Below are 18,205 nucleotides of genomic sequence, written 5' to 3' on the forward strand. Positions count from 1 at the left end.
AAAAGAAGTTACGAAAAGGGTGAAGGAGAGAAACCGTTTCTGGGTTTTCAAAATCAAAGTAAATAACCAAAGAGAAACGGGGCAATTAATGCTAAAATTAATGAAAGCATTAAACCCTCGCACGTTCCCAAAGCACCGATACAAAAGCCCGCGCTTTTAGAGGAAACGTTCTACATTCAAAAACTGCTACAAAGGAATCGACAAGATGCTTGAGTTCGGCTTCACCAAAGAAGAACCGAAGTCAAGGACTCGACCTCAAAAAAGAAGATTGAGCTCAAGCAGGGGCACTGTTCATACCCTGGGTCGAGCTGTCCGACCCGGGATGTTCGACAGACAAAGTGACCGACCTATTCAGGTTAGGACAACCCATCCTCTTTCTTAAGAGCTCGGCCAAGTCACCAGGAAAGCCCAAAGAAGGGCCCAAATAGCGGAACACGCCCCAAATCCTTGATGGTGTTTTTGCGAAAAAATAAATTTCCAACACACAAATCCAACCGGCAAGTGTACCGGGTCGCATCAAGTAATAATAACTCACAAGAGTGAGGTCGATCCCACAGGGATTGATGGATCAAGCAACTTTAGTGGGTGATTAGTTTAGTCAAGCTAACATTGAAGGGATATTGGATGAACTGTAGCCAACAGAATGTAAATTTGCAGGAATTATAAAGTGCAAAAAGTAACTTGCATAGAAACTTAAAGAGCAAGAAAAGTAAATTGGCAAAATCTTAAATGACAAGAAATGTAAATTGCATCAAATGTAAAGGGGATTGGGTGCAGGGAATTAAAACTTCAACAAGAAAATGTAAAGTGCAATCAAGCAAAGAAGTAAAAGATGAAGTAAGTGCAGCAGATTCATACAGAATGAAAAATTGCTTGAAGAATTAAAAATAGAAAGCGATGCTTAAATTGCAGCAATTTAAAAGAATGTTGAAGATCTCAAGGAATCAATGAGACTAGAGAACAAGTCTAGATCTCAAGCTCTTCCTTGATTCAACAGAAAACAAGTTTGCAGAAGAAAGAAGAAATGAAGCAGCAAATGAAAACTCAAATTCAACTATCAATTCTCTGAAATTATGCAGAAGAACAACCAAGAGAGATCTTAGACCAAGAAGGAAACAGAATTCCTTCACTTCTCAATCCAAGATTCAGATTTAACAAGGAAAATTAAAAGACAGAGAGCTATCTACTACTACTACTCCCTAATGGAGCTAGCCTCCTCAATCGAGCTCTCGTTGATGCCTTTATATAGGCTTTTCAAAGTGAAAATGAAAATGAAATTAAAACAAATTACAATTAAAATAAAAATCCTAATCTAATTTATCCATGTGCCTTTGAGTGATGATGTGGGCTTTGCTTGCTTTGGATTTGAGGAGAGATGGGTCTTGGATGGCCTTGGTTCAATTGGTGAAGATTTGAGTTCAAAGGGAATTTGAATTGAATTTTGGCCCATGGGTGTTCCCAGGAGGCTGCCCTGCTCTTGTGGAGGGCAAAGCAGGGAAGTTGTGTGAGGAAGCATGTCGTGTGCCAAGTGTGGGAGAGACCTTCAGGATGCTGCCCTGCCCTTGTGGAGGGCAGGGAAATGTTGCTTTGGTGCACCTTGCCTCCCTGCCCGTGCGTCTAAACTGTGCGCCAATGTGTGCGCTGGCCGTGTCATGCGCTCATGCTTGTGTGCGCCAAGGAGAGTTCCCAAGTTCAAACCCTTGTGAAAACATTTGGGGGAGCAATTTTTCTTGATTTTTCATGAAGGGAGCACGACATTGCTCTGCTCTCCAAGAGGGCAGAGCAGAAAAATGAGCGCTACTTTGCTTTGGGGTGAGGGTAGAGCAGAAAAGTGAGCATATTGGTTTATTTTCGCTTATTATTGGCCCTTAAAGATGCCTTTCATTCCTGCCTCAATTGTACGCCAAATATGGGTTGCTATATATCGTTGGAAAGCTCTGAATGTCAGCTTTCCAACGCAACTGAAAGAACATCAATTGGACGTCTGTAGCGCAAGTTATAGCCCTTTGAAGGAGGCATGGTCATGCTGTGAGCGCCCAGATTTTACCTTAGCGAAAATTCTTGCTTCCAACCTCACTTTGCATCACGATTCTGCCCTGCCCTTGGCAAGAGCAGGGCAGTGTGTGCTGATTGCCTATTCTCCTTTAATTTGGTCATGGGCCACGCTTTTAAAAGCGCGGCCTAAGGCTCCAAAGTGTGCTCCAACTTCAAAGTGTGTCCCAAAGCTCTTTTTTTCTCCTTTTTTTGTGCTTCTTTGCTTCTTTTTCTTCTTATTTCCTACAAGATTTATAAAATTAAAAGATCAAGGAAATATACCAATTAAGTATAAAAGCATTCAATATTTAAGCACAAATCATCAATTTCTTGTATGAAAAAACATAGAAAAATAGGTATATGATGACATGTCATCAATCATGAGGAGTAGTATAAATAGGATTAGTTTTGAACTAGAGAGAAGGCTTAGCACTTTTGGGAACTACTCTCTGCATATTTACTTTTCTGTACTTCTAGCATGGATTCTTCTTTTCTGCCATTTTTGATTCCTAGAGCTATGAACAACTAAACCCCTTTCATTGGGTTAGGGAGCTCTGTTGTAATTTGATGGATCAATTATAGTTTTCATTCTCTTCTTCTTTATTCTCTTTTGATTTGCTAGAAAGCTTTCGATCTTAATTCAATTGGTTAGTTGTCTTGGAAAAGAAGCTCTCCATAATTGGATCTCCTCTGAGCCTTGGAAAAGGGATGAGGAGATCATGCTAGAAATGCTTTCTCATGTTGGACCAAATTTTTCAAGTATTACCACTTGATACATAAGCACCATAAGCATTTAATTAGAGGACTTCATTAAGCTCATCATTTTTTTCTTTTCTTGACTCTCTAATCATTGATGCTCAGAGCCTTGAGCTTTGAGGGAGTGCTTTTGCACTTTGAGCCTAGCCTTGACTTCTAAGTGTTTTGTTTTCAAGCATTTGGCTTGATACATAACACCACAAGCACTTAGCAAATAAATTGCCATTGGTACTCAGAGCCTTCAGCTTTCTCATTCTTTCCCTTTTTCTTTTCTTGCTTTAATTGTATTTGTTTCTTCAAGGTTTTCATGATTTCAAAAGATTTCACAAAATGTACTAGATGAAAAACTTCAATTAAATAAAATCCAATGCAATTGAGCAACAATTAATCATACTAGCTTTCCAATACTTGTATGCACATGCTAAAATCTTCTTTAATGCCTTGTTTGTTTATGATCATGATGCTTTATTCCTTTTGAATTCACAAAGCTCAAGTTGGTAGTTATAATGCCACAGCAACATATTATAAATCAAAATTCAAGCTATGCTTATTCATACACATATGTATACAGAGAAGGTAAAGACAATCATGCAGTTTATGAAACAAATGAGAGGAAAAGGAACTTTACAACCTTGTAGTTCATCTTCTCTATTGTTGTTATTTTCCTCCCATTTTCCTCCTTCTCATACCAAACTCAGAATGCTTGTTCATCCTCAAGCAATATTAGAACAATGGCTATGGGGCTAAGATGGATCATGAATGTCTTACACAATGAAATGTTAGTAGTACATGTGTTTCAAGCAAGCAAAATTGAGGATAACAATCAAGGCACGGAGCACAGAGACATTTTGATTGCAAACATAAGAAGGTGAGCACAATACATTGCATAAAAGATAAGTGGCACACCAAACTTAGTGTGACACTTTCACTTGAAATTAATACAAGTATCTAGTAAGCATTGGAACCAAATTTTGTTGCATTGCAACACCAAACTTAGAATGCAACCATATGTCAATTTATTTGAACTAAGACTAAACAAAAGAAACTGTTATTTGTTGAATACAATCACCAAGCCAAGAATATGTCATGAATAAGGATCTCTTGGTGATGTATTAACAAAAACAGTTAAGAAGCAAAATAAGTGGAAGTATTAAAAATAAAGAAATAACTAAATTAAACAGAATAATAAAGTGTCAAACCAAAAGAAAAACAACACTGCAAAGGCCTTATGATTATGCAGACAAGTGGTGTTGCTTAATGAATTGCATAGAGAATTAAGTGGCACACCAAACTTAGAATCTTAGTGTGTCACTTCCATTTTTGATTTGATGCAATCATCCAAAAAGATTGAAAACAAGTTGTTGCAAGACAACACCAAACTTAGAATGTAACCATATGCCCACTTATTGAATTTAAACAAAGTAAAGAACGAAAACAAAGCAGAGAATAAATGTTACCTACGGTTGGGTTACCTCCCAACAAGTGCTCTTTTAGTGTCATTAGCTTGACATGTTGTTCTTCACTTTCTTCCTCTTCTTCCAATTTGTTAAGAGGAATGACCTCAAAGGAGGGAAAGATTCAGCTATTATCCCTTGTCTTGGTCTCCTTTCAGCAAGATTTCTTTTGAAATTGGCTTGATTGAGCTTGCTTGCTTGATCAGGGGGAAGATTGCTTGTAGTTGACCTTCTCTTCTTCATGAATATTGTCTTTTGTAGCTTGGTCACAATCCTCTTTTCGGTGCTTTTGTTAATTGCCTTCACTTCCTTGAGTCCAAGTCTTGGTGGTTGTGTAATTGTTGGAGTTTTGTCTTCATCAAGAGTTCCTTGCAGTGATGGTTCAATGAGCTCTTCCTCTGTGCACTTCTCTACTTCACTTGAGTGTGAATTCTCTTGAGTATCTTCTTCTATTTCTTCTTCATGATTTTCCATTAATTCCTTTGGGAGAGAAGTTTCAGGTTCCTCTATCACGTCAATTAGCTTCTGTGAATATGAAGCTACAGGTTCAAACACCTCGACAACCTCCTTTTCTATTGAAATTTCACTTGACACAGAGGCTTCCTCATCTTGCTTTTCCACTTCCTCACCCACAAATTGGTCTTCATCCTCTCTGTTTGATGGTTCTAGGTTCCTTCTTGTTTGCTCTAAGGGCCCATTCATCTTCTTGAAGATGATTTCTCCAGGATTGGGATTGTGTGTATCTTTCCACAAGTTTTCTATGTATTTCAATGGCTTGGCATCGGCTTTCTAAGGGTTCTTTGGACCATTGAAGGTAATCCTCGTCTGCTGGTTCAAGAGATGAAGGTTGAGAGTAATTTTAGTGACATAGATGTGTTGTGGTGAAGTTGTGTTGAGGGGTGTGGAATGAGTTGTGTGATTGATGGGATGACTTGTATGGATTTTGGAGGAAACTTTGTATTGAGGCATAATCATGTGATGAAGAACATTCAAATGAGAAACTGGAAAGTGAGGGTGGATAATTTTTCATGTGATTTGACTGCTCAGAATTTGCAGTTTCTTGGTGATACTCCCATCCACCATGAGGATAATGATATGAATCATTTTGTGGTAACCATGAGGATAATGATATAAGTCATTCTGTGGTTCTGGACAGTATCTCATGTGCTCAGCTTGATCAATTTGTGACTCTGGAGCAAGTCTCCATTGATTGAAGTGCTCAGAATTTGTATCTTCTTGGTGATATTCCCAACCATCATTAGAATAATGACTTGAATCATATTGTGATGGTGGGCAATATTCCATGAAGTTTTGTTTGACTGCAAGATGAGTTGAACTCCATTTGAATTTTGCAAAACACAACACCATTGAAAATTGAAAGTCATGTCACAGAGACAGAATTTCTTAGTGAGGCAAAAAACACAAACACCTTGGTTTCAACTTAGAACAGAGAACAAAAACAAAGAAAATGCTTGATCTAGACTTCTCACCCACTTAATCATTGTTGATCTAATCAATCCCCGGCAACGGCGCCAAAAACTTGATGGTGTTTTTGTGGAAAAACGAATTTCCAACACACAAATCCAACCGGCAAGCATACCGGGTCGCATCAAGTAGTAATAACTCACAAGAGTGAGACAGAGAAGCAAAATTGCAGTGAATTGGAACTTAGAGCAATTGCAGAGGAATTAAAATTGTGCAGGAAATGTAAATGAGATTTGCAGCAAGCTTAATGTAAACTGAATTGAGGAACCAACCAGAAAGTAAAATGCAGCTCAATTGCAATAGCTAAAGGAAAGTTGAAGATCTCAGGGGTTGGATGATACTAGAGAACAAGTCTAGATCTCACTCCCTTCCTTGATTCAACAGAAAACAAGTTTGCAGAAGAAAGAAGAAATGAAGCAGCAAATGAAAACTCAAATTCAACTATCAATTCTCTGAAATTATGCAGAAGAACAACCAAGAGAGATCTTAGACCAAGAAGGAAACATAATTCCTTCACTTCTCAATCCAAGATTCAGATTTAACAAGGAAAATTAAAAGAGAGAGAGCTATCTACTACTACTACTACTCCCTAATGGAGCTAGCCTCCTCAATCGAGCTCTCGTTGATGCCTTTATATAGGCTTTTCAAAGTGAAAATGAAAATGAAATTAAAACAAATTACAATTAAAATAAAAATCCTAATCTAATTTATCCATGTGCCTTTGAGTGATGATGTGGGCTTTTCTTGCTTTGGATTTGAGGAGAGATGGGTCTTGGATGGCCTTGGTTCAATTGGTGAAGATTTGAGTTCAAAGGGAATTTGAATTGAATTTTGGCCCATGGGTGTTCCCAGGAGGCTGCCCTGCTCTTGTGGAGGGCAGAGCAGGGAAGTTGTGTGAGGAAGCATGTCGCGTGCCAAGTATAGGAGAGACCTTCAGGATGCTGCCCTGCCCTTGTGGAGGGCAGGGCAATGTTGCTTTGGTGCGCCTTGCCTCCCTGCCCGTGCGTCTAAGCTGTGCGCCAATGTGTGCGCTGGCCGTGTCATGCGCTCATGCTTGTGTGCGCCAAGGAGAGTTCCCAAGTTCAAACCCTTGTGAAAATATTTGGGGGAGCAATTTTTCTTGATTTTTCATGAAGGGAGCACGACATTGCCCTGCTCTCCAAGAGGGCAGAGCAGAAAAATGAGCACTACTTTGCTTTGGGGTGAGGCTCCAGCTTCGAACCTTGGTGGAAGCACATTGATTTATTTTCGGTTATTTTTTGCCCTTAAAGATGCCTTTCTTTCCTGCCTCAATTGTACACCAAATATGAATTGCTATATATCGTTGGAAAGCTCTGAATGTCAGCTTTCCAACGCAGCTGAAAGCACATCAATTGGACGTCTGTAGCCCAAGTTATAGCCCTTTGAAGAAGGCATGGTCATGCTGTGAGCGCCTAGATTTTACCTTAGCGAAAATTCTTGCTTCCAACCTCACTTTGCATCACGATTCTGCCCTGCCCTTGGCAAGAGCAGGGCAGTCTGTGCTGATTGCCTATTCTCCTTTAATTTGGTCATGGGCCATGCTTTTAAAAGCGTGGCCTAAGGCTCAAAGTGTGCTCCAACTTCAAAGTGTGTATCACAATTTCATGCACCACCCCTCGGGATGAACTTATTGCCTTTAGGAACCATGAACATGATATCTTGCGGACGCCATTCTACACCTGCTGCTGTTGCTAAATGCATCACCATCAAAGGAAAAGGAATGCTGACGTTCTTTTTCTTAATCAGTTTCCATATCGATGTGCGTAATAAAGGCACAATGGCTATGCTCTTTCCTTCCATGATAGCCCAAAGTAGCAACGCAGTCTTGAATCTAACATGGGTAACATGAGTGCTGGGAATGATATAGTCTGCTAGAATTTGATGCCATATACGAGCTTTGACATTCAAATCGGAGTAAGCTATAGTCGCAGGAATAGAATTTTTCATTTTGCTAAACTCCCATGAAGCCCCAGGACGGCCAATTCTTTGAAGTATGGGAGTCAGATACATCCTCCCCTTGGACGCCTTCTCCTTAATCCAAGGACTTTCCATCTTTGGTAGTTGGTGTAGAATTCCCGCACCATGGTTTCATTGACTTCGATTGGGTCTTGCTCTAAAAACTCCCAATGAAGTGAGGCAATCCGCTTATGGATAACTGCTTTGTACCTGATCAGAACCTTGAGTGTCCGTTCCCAATGGATTGACCTTTTCTTAAAGCTGTCATATTAGAACTGTGCTCTTCAGTTGATCAAGATGTCTGGTTTATTACTCGGTTGATCCATGAAAAATGGTAGTGATGCGTGGGTTGAAGGTTCCACAACCGGTAAAGCGACCAGTTTCTTACCCTTTTTCCGCATCCTACGAGAAAGTAGAAGAAAATTCAGGTTACAGGACAACAATAAATTTAGAACAAGGAGGAAACACTTAATAAAATCAAAGAAAACTAAATTCTTAATTGCAAGCTTGAAGATAGTGTGATTAACAAGAATGACGGTGTATATATTCCAATGGCGCACGCGGTTGGAACATACACACCGGCCGCACACAACGGCTATCACACTTTCAATTCCATTAAAGGCTCAAAGCTTCACAACTAAGTGCTCATGTTGCAAGAAAGTGAAACATAGACATGCAACCAACTCTAAGCAAGCACCAAAAGAGAAAAGTCAATTGTTCATCATCGACAAATGGTAATCACATATACAATGTTCTTTAATTTGAAGCCAAAAGATGCTTGATCAAGACATCATTAAAAGTTGAACGTTTGTAAAAGGATTACTCAATTTAGATTCTAAGATGAACACTAAACTTAGATTCTATCAACACAATGCAATTGCTACTTATGCTCACCCATTGACAAAATACACAATTTCTCGACAAACATGGGTGGTTGAACTCAAATCATGTGAGCATGAAAATGCATTGGTGACATAAATTTATCAACATCAAAATTCACAAATAAAGTTGCACAATTCACACATAATGCCTAACAAAAGATAAATTGAAAACATATGATGGCCAAGTCATATGAATCAAACAAGACATTCATCGAGGCATTTTATCAAACATACGGTATGCAATGTGCAAACCCATCACAATTAAGGTCAAAATTGATAACAAGCAACCCAATAATCAAGAAATAACACTTTGCAATACAAGAAAACAATAAAAAGAAGGCAATAAATTTAATCCCAACAACATAAAAGAAATGAAAGCAAGTGCAACAATATTAGCAAAAATAGGAGGAAAGAAAGAAAGAAGGAAAATAAAACCAAGAACCTTTGGTATGAAGGTTGAGTATAACAAGAACTAGGCGGGAACAATGGCACTTCTTATAGCCACTGCGAAATCACGGCCGTTGGCTTGACCGGAAGAGAAAATTCACTGATGGTGAATAGAGAGAAAAGAAGAAAAGAGAAGAAGGAAAAAAGAAAGAAGAGAAATAAGAGAAAAGTAGAGATATGGTGGTGGTGGCCGGCGGCTGATGATGGCGGCGGCCGGCGGCAACTGACCGGTGAGACTGGGCGGAGGAGAAGGAGAGAGAGAGAGAGAGAGAGAGAGAGCAAGAAGAAGAAAGGAAAAGAAAAGAATGCTGCCCCTCAACAGGGCAGCTCACCCTATTAACGCCCAGTTCGCGACCTGTGCGGACGCACAACAGCGATAACTTAGAGAGGGAGCGAACGCACACAGCGTGCGATCGCTGCAACCAGAGAGGTTGCAAAAGGGCATGCGAGCGCACCAAAAGGTGCGAACGCATAGAAGGACTCTTCTTCTTTTTTTTTTAAATTTGTGGACAAAAGCATATGTGCGTGCGCACACAGGTCCGTGCACACGCACAGACGATAAGAAAGGGGAAGGTGTGCGCTCACAAAAGCCGTTCCCTCGCTCCCACCATAGGGGCTTACAAGCAGTGTGCGGACGCACACGTCTGTACGGTTGCACAAACAAGACATGAAAGGGAACTTGTGCGTATGCACGCAATTGTGCTCACGCACAGAGCATAGAAAAGGGGCAGTACGCACGCACAGGCTATGCTGGCGCTGCCACCAGAGGGCATGTCAAAGCGTGTGCAGACGTACAGGCTTGTGCGCCTGCAGAGATGGCAAAAAACACAGTTTTGTGCGCACGCACAGGGTGGTGCGGATGCACAAATGCCCCCATTTCAGAAAATTCTTTTCTCCATAAAACTAAGGTTCCTAACCTTGGCAAATCAACATACCAACCCCATATCATTCAAACAAGCATACAATCATAGTCCACAAGGAATTCTAACCTCTTTAACTCAAAGTTATTAAACCCAACCTACGCTAATCACTATATCACAAGAAAACAAGTAATTCAAAAAGCTATAAACAAGAGATAGAGTTAGAAAAATGTCACCATGGTAGGGTGTCTCCCACCAAGCACTTTTGTTTAGAGTTCTAAGTTAGTTTGACTTGCATGGCTTCATTGGTCACTTAGGAACTTCCCCAAAGAGGAAAATCTCCAACTCATTGGCATTCTTGGGTTGAGCATGATAAAGCTTCACTCTATGACTATTAACCTTGAACTTGACCCCATTTGTAGGTTGCATTACCTCCACCACCACATAAGGCTTGACATCTACCACTCTAAACGGTCCATCCCATCTAGATCTCAATTTACCAGGCATAAAGCGCAACCTTGAATTGTACACAAGTACTTCGTCACCTATCTTAAAGTTCTTCCTCCTAATATTTTGGTCATGGAATGCCTTAGCTTTTTCCTTGTAGAATTGAGCATTCTCATATGCTTCCAATCTAAGGCATTCTAATTTGTCCAGTTGGAGCTTACGTTCCATTCCCGCCCCCTTTAAATTTGGATTGCAATTCTTCACTGCCCAATAGGCTCTATGTTGGATCACAACTGGAAGATGGCAATGCTTCCCAAAAATAATGCGAAAGGGGCTCATTCTGATAGGCGTCTTGTAAGCGGTCCTATAATCCCATAATCCATCTCCCAATCTAGAACTCTAATCCTTTCTTTGTGGGTTGACCACTTTCTCTAGAATTCTCTTGATCTCCCTGTTAGATACTTTTGTTTGCCCATTGGTTTGGGGGTGATAGGATGTGAAAACCTTATGAACGACCCCATACTTCTTCATCAATGCTTCGATTTTCCTGTTACAAAAATGGGTTCCTTGGTCACTCACGATTGCTTGCAGTGACCCAAATCTACAAATGATGTTATTTTTCAAAAATGAAGCAACGGTATTAGCGTCGTCACATCAGGTAGGAATTGCTTCCACCCATATGGAGACGTAATCCACAGCTAATAATATGTACACAAACCCATTGGAATTTGGAAATGGCTGCATGAAATCCATGCCCCAAACATAAAAAATCTCACAAAAAATCATCGGTTGTTGGGGCATTTCATCCCTCTGTGAGGTATTTCCGGATTTCTGCATTGATGAAATGATTTGCAAAATTTATTGGCATCCCTAAATAAAGTGGGGCACCAGAATCCACAGTCTAAAACCTTCCTCGCTGTTCGTTGCGGGCCAAAATGACCCTCACTCTCTGAGGAGTGGCAAAATTGAAGGATAAACTGGAATTCAGATTCCGGCACACACTTTCTAATTTTTTGATCCGCCCCGCGCCTCCACAGATGTGGATCATCCCAAAGATAGTATTTAGCATCACTTCTCAAGTTGTCTTTTTGATGCTTTGAAAATTGTGGGGGAAAAACACGAGTGACCAAATAATTAGCTATCGGGGCAAACCAAGGGGTGCTTTGAGATACTGCTTGCAAGGAATCTAACAGAAATGAGTTATTGATAGGAGTGGGATCCGGAGTTAAATGTTCAAGCCGACTCAAATGGTCTGCTACTAAATTTTGTGACCCATTTCTATCTTTGATCTCTAAGTTAAATTCTTGCAAGAGTAATACCCATCTAACGAGCCTAGGCTTTGACTCCTTCTTTTTTAGCAAATACTTCAAAGCGGCATGGTCCGAATACATCACCACTTTGCAGCCTAGCAAATAAGGTCAAAACTTATCTAGAGCAAAAACAATAGCCAAGAGCTCTGGTGAGCGGATAATTTATACGCTTTTTGACATTATTTTTAGGTATTTTTTAGCATATTTTAGTTACTTTTTATTATATTTTTATTAATTTTTATGCAAAAATTACATTTCTGGACTTTACTATGAGTTGGTGTGTTTTTCTGTAATTTCAGGTATTTTCTGACTGAAATTGAGGGACCTGAGCAAAAATCTGATTCAGAGGCTGAGAAAGGACTGCAGATGCTGTTGGATTCTGACCCTCTGATGCGGTATTTTACAACCCACAGACTAACCGACAAGTGTACCGGGTCATACCAAGTAATACCTTACGTGAGTAAGGGTCGATCCCACGAAGATTGATGGATTAAGCAACAATAGTGTTTGATAGGATTAGTTAGACAAATAGAAAATAGTGTTGGAAGTTCAAAGAGCATTAAACAGTAAATTAATAATTTCAGAAAGCAAGCCGCAATGAGTTGGGAATAAAATATGGAGAAGATAGTTAAGGTTTCAGAGTTATCAATTTTTCTGAATTGATTTTTCTTACTAACTATTTTAATCATGCAAGATTTAATTCGTGGCAAACTATATGTGACTATACCCTAATTCCTTAGACCTTCCTAGTCTCCTCTAAAATTCATTAACTGCTAATTCCCTTGTCAATTAATTCCAATTAAAGGGTGATGATCAAGTTTCAGTTTATATGCCACAAAAATCCTAATTATCCAAAAATAAGGAGATTATATGACACGTATCCCGTTAAATACAAACAATTAGAAATTTAGGATAATATGTTTTCAAGCTGTTGTTCAAGTAAAGAGCTTTTCCAAGTTTTATGAGAACTCAATTAGAACATGGGTCATACTTTCGTTCCACCCAATATTCATAAAATAAAGAGCGAAAATAATTATTGAAATATAAATCAAAACGTGGATTAAATTAGCGAGATTAAAAAAATCAATCCATACAAATAGACAGAGCTCCTAACCTTTACAATGGAGGATTAGTTGCTCATGGTTCGGAAAGAAAATAAGGATTCTGGTAAAATATACAGCATTCCAATCTGATGGCCTCAGATCCCTTTTTATAACTAATCTTAATAAATTTAAAATCTAATTATCAAAAATTAAAAATAATATTTTTTCCTAAAAATAAAATTTTGAATTTAAATTTGAATTCATTAACAAGTATTCAACTGATGGGTGGGGACCACTTGATTTGTCCATTCTGCAGCTTCTAATATGTGTTTTCTAGGCTGGAAACTGGGTCAAAACAGCCAAGAAATTTCCCCCAGCATTTTTCTGCATTTTTCTGCACGTGGCGTGTGTCACGTGTACGCGTCAGTCACGCGTACGCATCGATGGTCTTTTCTGTGAGTCACGCGGACGCATCGGTCACGTGGATACCTCCAATTCACGTGCACGCGTCAGGCACGCGTGCGCATCGCTCCTCTCAGCCATCTCGTTTGATTCTTATGCTGCAGAAACTCCATCAAATCCAGCCGAATGCTACCTAAAATAAATGGTATTGCACAAAACTCAAAATAGCATTCATAGTGGCTAAAATATAATTAATTCTTTATTAAATCCAACAAATTAGATGCAAATTTACTAGGAAAATATAGAAAAGATGCTCACACATCACAACACCAAACTTGAACTATTGCTTGTCCTCAAGCAACCAAAACTAACATAGGCTTAGGATGTGAATTTGCATGAGACTAAGAGTTCGATTAAGCTCATGTCTATTTTTATATTGGGGTTTATAACTGTAATCCTGGATAGGTTTGGCATCTCACTCTCCTTTGAGTCAGAAGGATGCCACTGTCATTCGGAATTAGAATATGGATAATATTATGAATTCTCTTATCTTTATATTTTAGTTTAATCCTTGAACACAGCAAAATTTAGTTTAAATTATTTTTCTTTGGTGCTTTGCACCTTGAGCCTAGCCGTGACTTTAAATGTTTTGTCTCAAGTACTACTTGACACAGAAACACCACAAGCACTTAACTGGGGGACTCTCTTTGAGTCCAGATTTTTCTTTTAGTTACTCCCAGACAGTGGTGCTCAAATCCTTTGGCATACTCTGTTAAACGGACTTGGTCTGGATTCTAAGTGTTCTGTCTCAAGGATTACTTGACACAATCACACGACAAGCATATGACTAGGAAAACAACTTTTTGAGCTTTTAATCATGTCTGACCTCCCTAGTCATTGATGCTCAGAGCCTTGGACCTTGCTTTTATTATTTATTTATTTATTTTTCTTTTGCTGTTTCTTTTGCTTCAAGGATTAAATTTTTGTTTATTTCAGAGAAGTCATAATAATTCTCTAAATTCTTGTTCCTTATACATCAACATCCCTTGATTCAAATTCAAATATACATTGTTCATATCATGCATTCAGAAATCACAGAAAAGACCACCACATTTAAGTAAATAAGATTACTCTTAAAATTAACTCAATTTCTCATGCAATACATCATTTAAAAAAAATTTTGATTTCAAGCTCAGTGGGCAATACATGCAACATCTTTCAAAATTAAAGCACTTCACATAAAACCAAACTAGAACCTATGAATCTACTAATAAATGGATCATGCGCTAAACAAAACAAAGTAGCAGGAAACCGGAACATAACATAATAAAAGGGGGACGGAATAAAAAATGAAAGGAACTCAACAACCTTAGTTATTTGAGCAGTCGTTTTATTCTTCAGGTTGTGCTCCTCCATGAAGATGATTCGCCTCCCTTTTGTGCCAGAAAACCCATAAGCGTAGCGTCAACACCAAACTTAAAGGTTTGCTTATCCTCAAGCAAAGAAGAACTGAAAATAAAAACAAATAGTGAGAGGAAAGAAAAATATAAGGATAAAAGAACAAGAGAGAATTAGGAGTGGGAGAGAGAGAAAGAAAAGTGAAAACTGTGCGGCGAACAAGTGTAGTTGTGCGGCGAAGGCGACGCAGAGGCGTGCAGCACGCGTACGCGTGGGTCGCGAATTTTATTAATGACGCACGTGCCATGGATTTTGTGCGATTCGCGTGAAGCCAGCCGCGCGTGCACAACTCTCTGTTTGCATGGCTTGTGAACCACTAATTTCATACGACGCGTTTGCGTCATGCACGTGCACGCATGGAGAACCATTTCTGCAAATGACGCGCACGCGTGAGTAAATTTGTGCCTCTAACACGCTTCTAGCCCCAAGCCAGCACAACTCTCTGTCAAATATTGTTTTTCACGCACACATGATTGACACGTTCGCGTCAGCGACGCTTGCGCGTTGTGTGCTTTTTTTTTTAGCTTGAGGTGTTCGGTTCCTGGAATAACATAGTTGCATGATCAGAAAATTAGTAAGAACTCAATAAAAATAAAATAAATAAGAAAACTACTACTACAAAAATTAAAAATAGCTAAGGATATGAAATCATTGGGTTGCCTCCCGACAAGCGCTTCTTTATCGTCACTAGCTTGACAGTCAGCTCCTCTAGGGAAGAGGATCATAGGGGCTCAGCTCTTCACCCCTTACTTTGAACTTCTTTCCTGTGTCTCCATAACGTAGCTCAGTATGCTCCAGAGAAAGAATTCTGATTACTGTATAAACCCATGCTGGATTGCTGTTCAACACCACCTTCATTCTTGGGGAGAAACCTTCAGTGGAGATCTTTTTGTTTCTCCATCCTCTGGGTACTTTCTTTTTTTGGGGAACCTCCTCCTTGGTAGATGATGCATTCCCAACACCAAACTTAGGTTTGATGTCAGGAGGAATTTTATTGATTTTTGCCAAAGGAAGTTTGGCTGCAGATTCTGCTGTGTATCACCAGGGGGTTTTTGAAGTGTTGGATCAATAAGCTCAGCCTGCATGCACCTCTCTTCTTCACCTGTTGGATGTATATCTTTGAAGACATGAAAGACCAGTTGCTCATTATGCACTCTAAGCATTAATTTACCCACTTCTACATCAATCAGATCTCTTCCAGTGGCTAGGAATGGTCTTCCTAGAATTATAGAGGCATTCTCATCCTCCCCCGTGTCAAGAATCACAAAGTCTGCTAGGAGGAAGTACTTGCCCCCTTTGACCAGGATATTCTCCACTAATCCGTATGCAGGATTCATAGATTTATCTGCCATCTGCAATGCTATCTTTGTGGGTTGTGCCTCTTAAATTTGTAGCTTCTTCATCACATATAAGGGCATTAGATTTATGCTTGCCCCCAGATCACATAGGGCTTTCTCAAAGGTTGTGCTCCCAATGGTGCATGAAATTTGAAAGCTCCTTGGATCTGGCATCTTCCTTGGCAAGTTATTCTGAATGACAGCACTACATTCCTTAGTTAAGACTACTGTCTCATCTCCCTTTAAACACTTTTTCTTTGGCAACAGCTCCTTCATAAACTTGACATAGATAGGCATTTGCTCTAAAACCTCAGCAAAAAGAATATCGATTTGTAACTTTTTGAAGACTTCCAAGAACTTTGAAAATTGCTTGTCCTTGGTCTCCTTTTGAAGTCTCTGAGGATACGGCATCTTAGGCTTGTACTCAGGAGCCTTTGGCAAAGTAGGATAGGTGTCAACAGAATCTGGGAATGGGTTGTTCGCACGCTTTGGAAGGGCGTGCTCTACTTCTTCCTTTTTCTCTTCTGGAGCTTCTTTTTCAACTAACTCTTGATTGACCTTGGTCTCAGAGCCAGCTACTTTACCACTTCTCAATTGAATAACCTTGCAATCTTCTCCTGGGTTCACCACTGTATCACCTTTAAATGTACTTGTAGACCTCTCAAGTAATTGCTTGCTCAGTTGGCCCACTAGCACCTCTAAATTTCTAATAGAGGCTCTGGTTTCCTGCATAACTTATGCTTCCGTACTTGCCACTTGTCCACTTATCGAGGTGATGGCCTTGCATTCTTCTCTTGGATTTGGAATTGTGTTACCAGGAAGGCTATTAGTGGTCCTCTGATCAATTTCATTAACTCTAGTGGCTATTTGACCCATTTGAATCTCTAGGTTCTTGATGGATGCTCTGGTTTCCTGTCTAAAACCTGTCAATATTGCTTCCAAATCATTGTTCTGTTGGAAACTGCCCTGAGAACTATTGTTGAAATTCTGAGGTCTCTGAGGTTGATCCATCCATCCAAAATTTGGGTGATTTCTCCATCCCTAGTTGTATGTCTTAGAATATGGATCATTGTTGGGATTCCTAGGATCACTCCCCATATAATTCACCTGTTCAAAAGAAGGTTGAGCATAATCATAATTATCACTTTGCAAAAAATTACCTGCCATGTCATAGGAGATTTCTTGTGGTGAATTTTGTGTGTTGATAGCTGAGACTTGCATGCCACCCATGTGTTGAGTAAATAGATTTATTTGCTGAGACATAAGCTTGTTTGGAGCAAGAATAGCATTAAGAGCTTCCACTTCCATGACACCCTTCTTCTGAGGAGCCTCAAAGTTCACATGATTCCTATTAGATGAGTATAAATATTGGTTGCTAGCAACCAATTCAATAAGCTCAATAGTCTCCTCCGGTGTCTTCTTCTTGTGCAATGAACCTCTTGCAGAATTGTCTAAGCACATCTTGAACATTTCACCCAAGCCTCCATAAAAGATATCTAGTTGAGTGCATTTGGAGAACATGTCTGGAGGGCATTGCCTAATCAGTAGCTTGTATCTCTCCCAAGCATCATATAGAGTCTCACCATCCTTCTGCCTGAAGGTCTAAACCTCCATCCTAAGCTTAGTCAGCTTCTTTGGTGGGAAAAATTTAGTGAGAAACTCAGTAACCACCTTGTTCCAAGTATCCAAACTCACCTTGGGTTGGGAATCTAGCCATAGCTGTGCTCCATCCCTTAGAGCAAACGGGAAGAGCATGAGTTTGTACACATATGGGTTTACTCCATTTGTCTTCACAGTATCACAAATTTATAGAAAATTATAAATAAACTGATTTGGGTCTTCGTGGGGAAGACCGTGATACTGGCAGTTTTGTTGCACCAGGGTGACTAATTGTGACTTCAACTCAAAGTTGTTCGCAGCTATAGGAGGCACCACAATGCTCTTTTCATACAGATCTGTTGTAGGAGTGGAGAAAGAACCAAGTACTCTCCTTTATTGTTCATTCCCATTCGGGTTTGCCACATTGGCATTATCAGTATTATTCAGATCAATAGTGGATTCTGTAGCCTTGTAAAGTCTTGCTTGTTGTAAACGCCGCCTGAAAGTCCTTTCAGGTTTAGGATCAAAGTCTAAGAGATGTTCTTTGTCTCTGTTCCTGCGCATAAACAAATAGAAAACAAGAAAGAATGGAAATCTCTACGTCAGAGTGCAGAGAATTCCCATTGAGGTAACCTGTGTAAAGAAATAAAAAAATACTAAATAAAATAAATAAATAAATAGAAAAAAGAAAAAAATTAATTTAAAATAACTAGGT

The 18,205-nt window shown here is 39.5% G+C and overlaps 1 protein-coding gene across 1 annotated transcript; it reads right to left on the reverse strand.

The window, feature by feature from the left end:
- Window positions 1-10,203: 10,203 nt before the first annotated feature.
- On the reverse strand, window positions 10,204-10,569 carry LOC107493884 (uncharacterized). Its single transcript, XM_016114917.1, has one exon. It carries the CDS (start codon window positions 10,567-10,569, stop codon window positions 10,204-10,206), a length of 366 nt encoding a protein of 121 aa, XP_015970403.1.
- Between the last annotated feature and the right edge of the window lie 7,636 nt (window positions 10,570-18,205).

The sequence above is a fragment of the Arachis duranensis genome, chromosome 6 (assembly GCF_000817695.3).
Source record: "Arachis duranensis cultivar V14167 chromosome 6, aradu.V14167.gnm2.J7QH, whole genome shotgun sequence".
NCBI classification, from domain to species: domain Eukaryota; kingdom Viridiplantae; phylum Streptophyta; class Magnoliopsida; order Fabales; family Fabaceae; genus Arachis; species Arachis duranensis.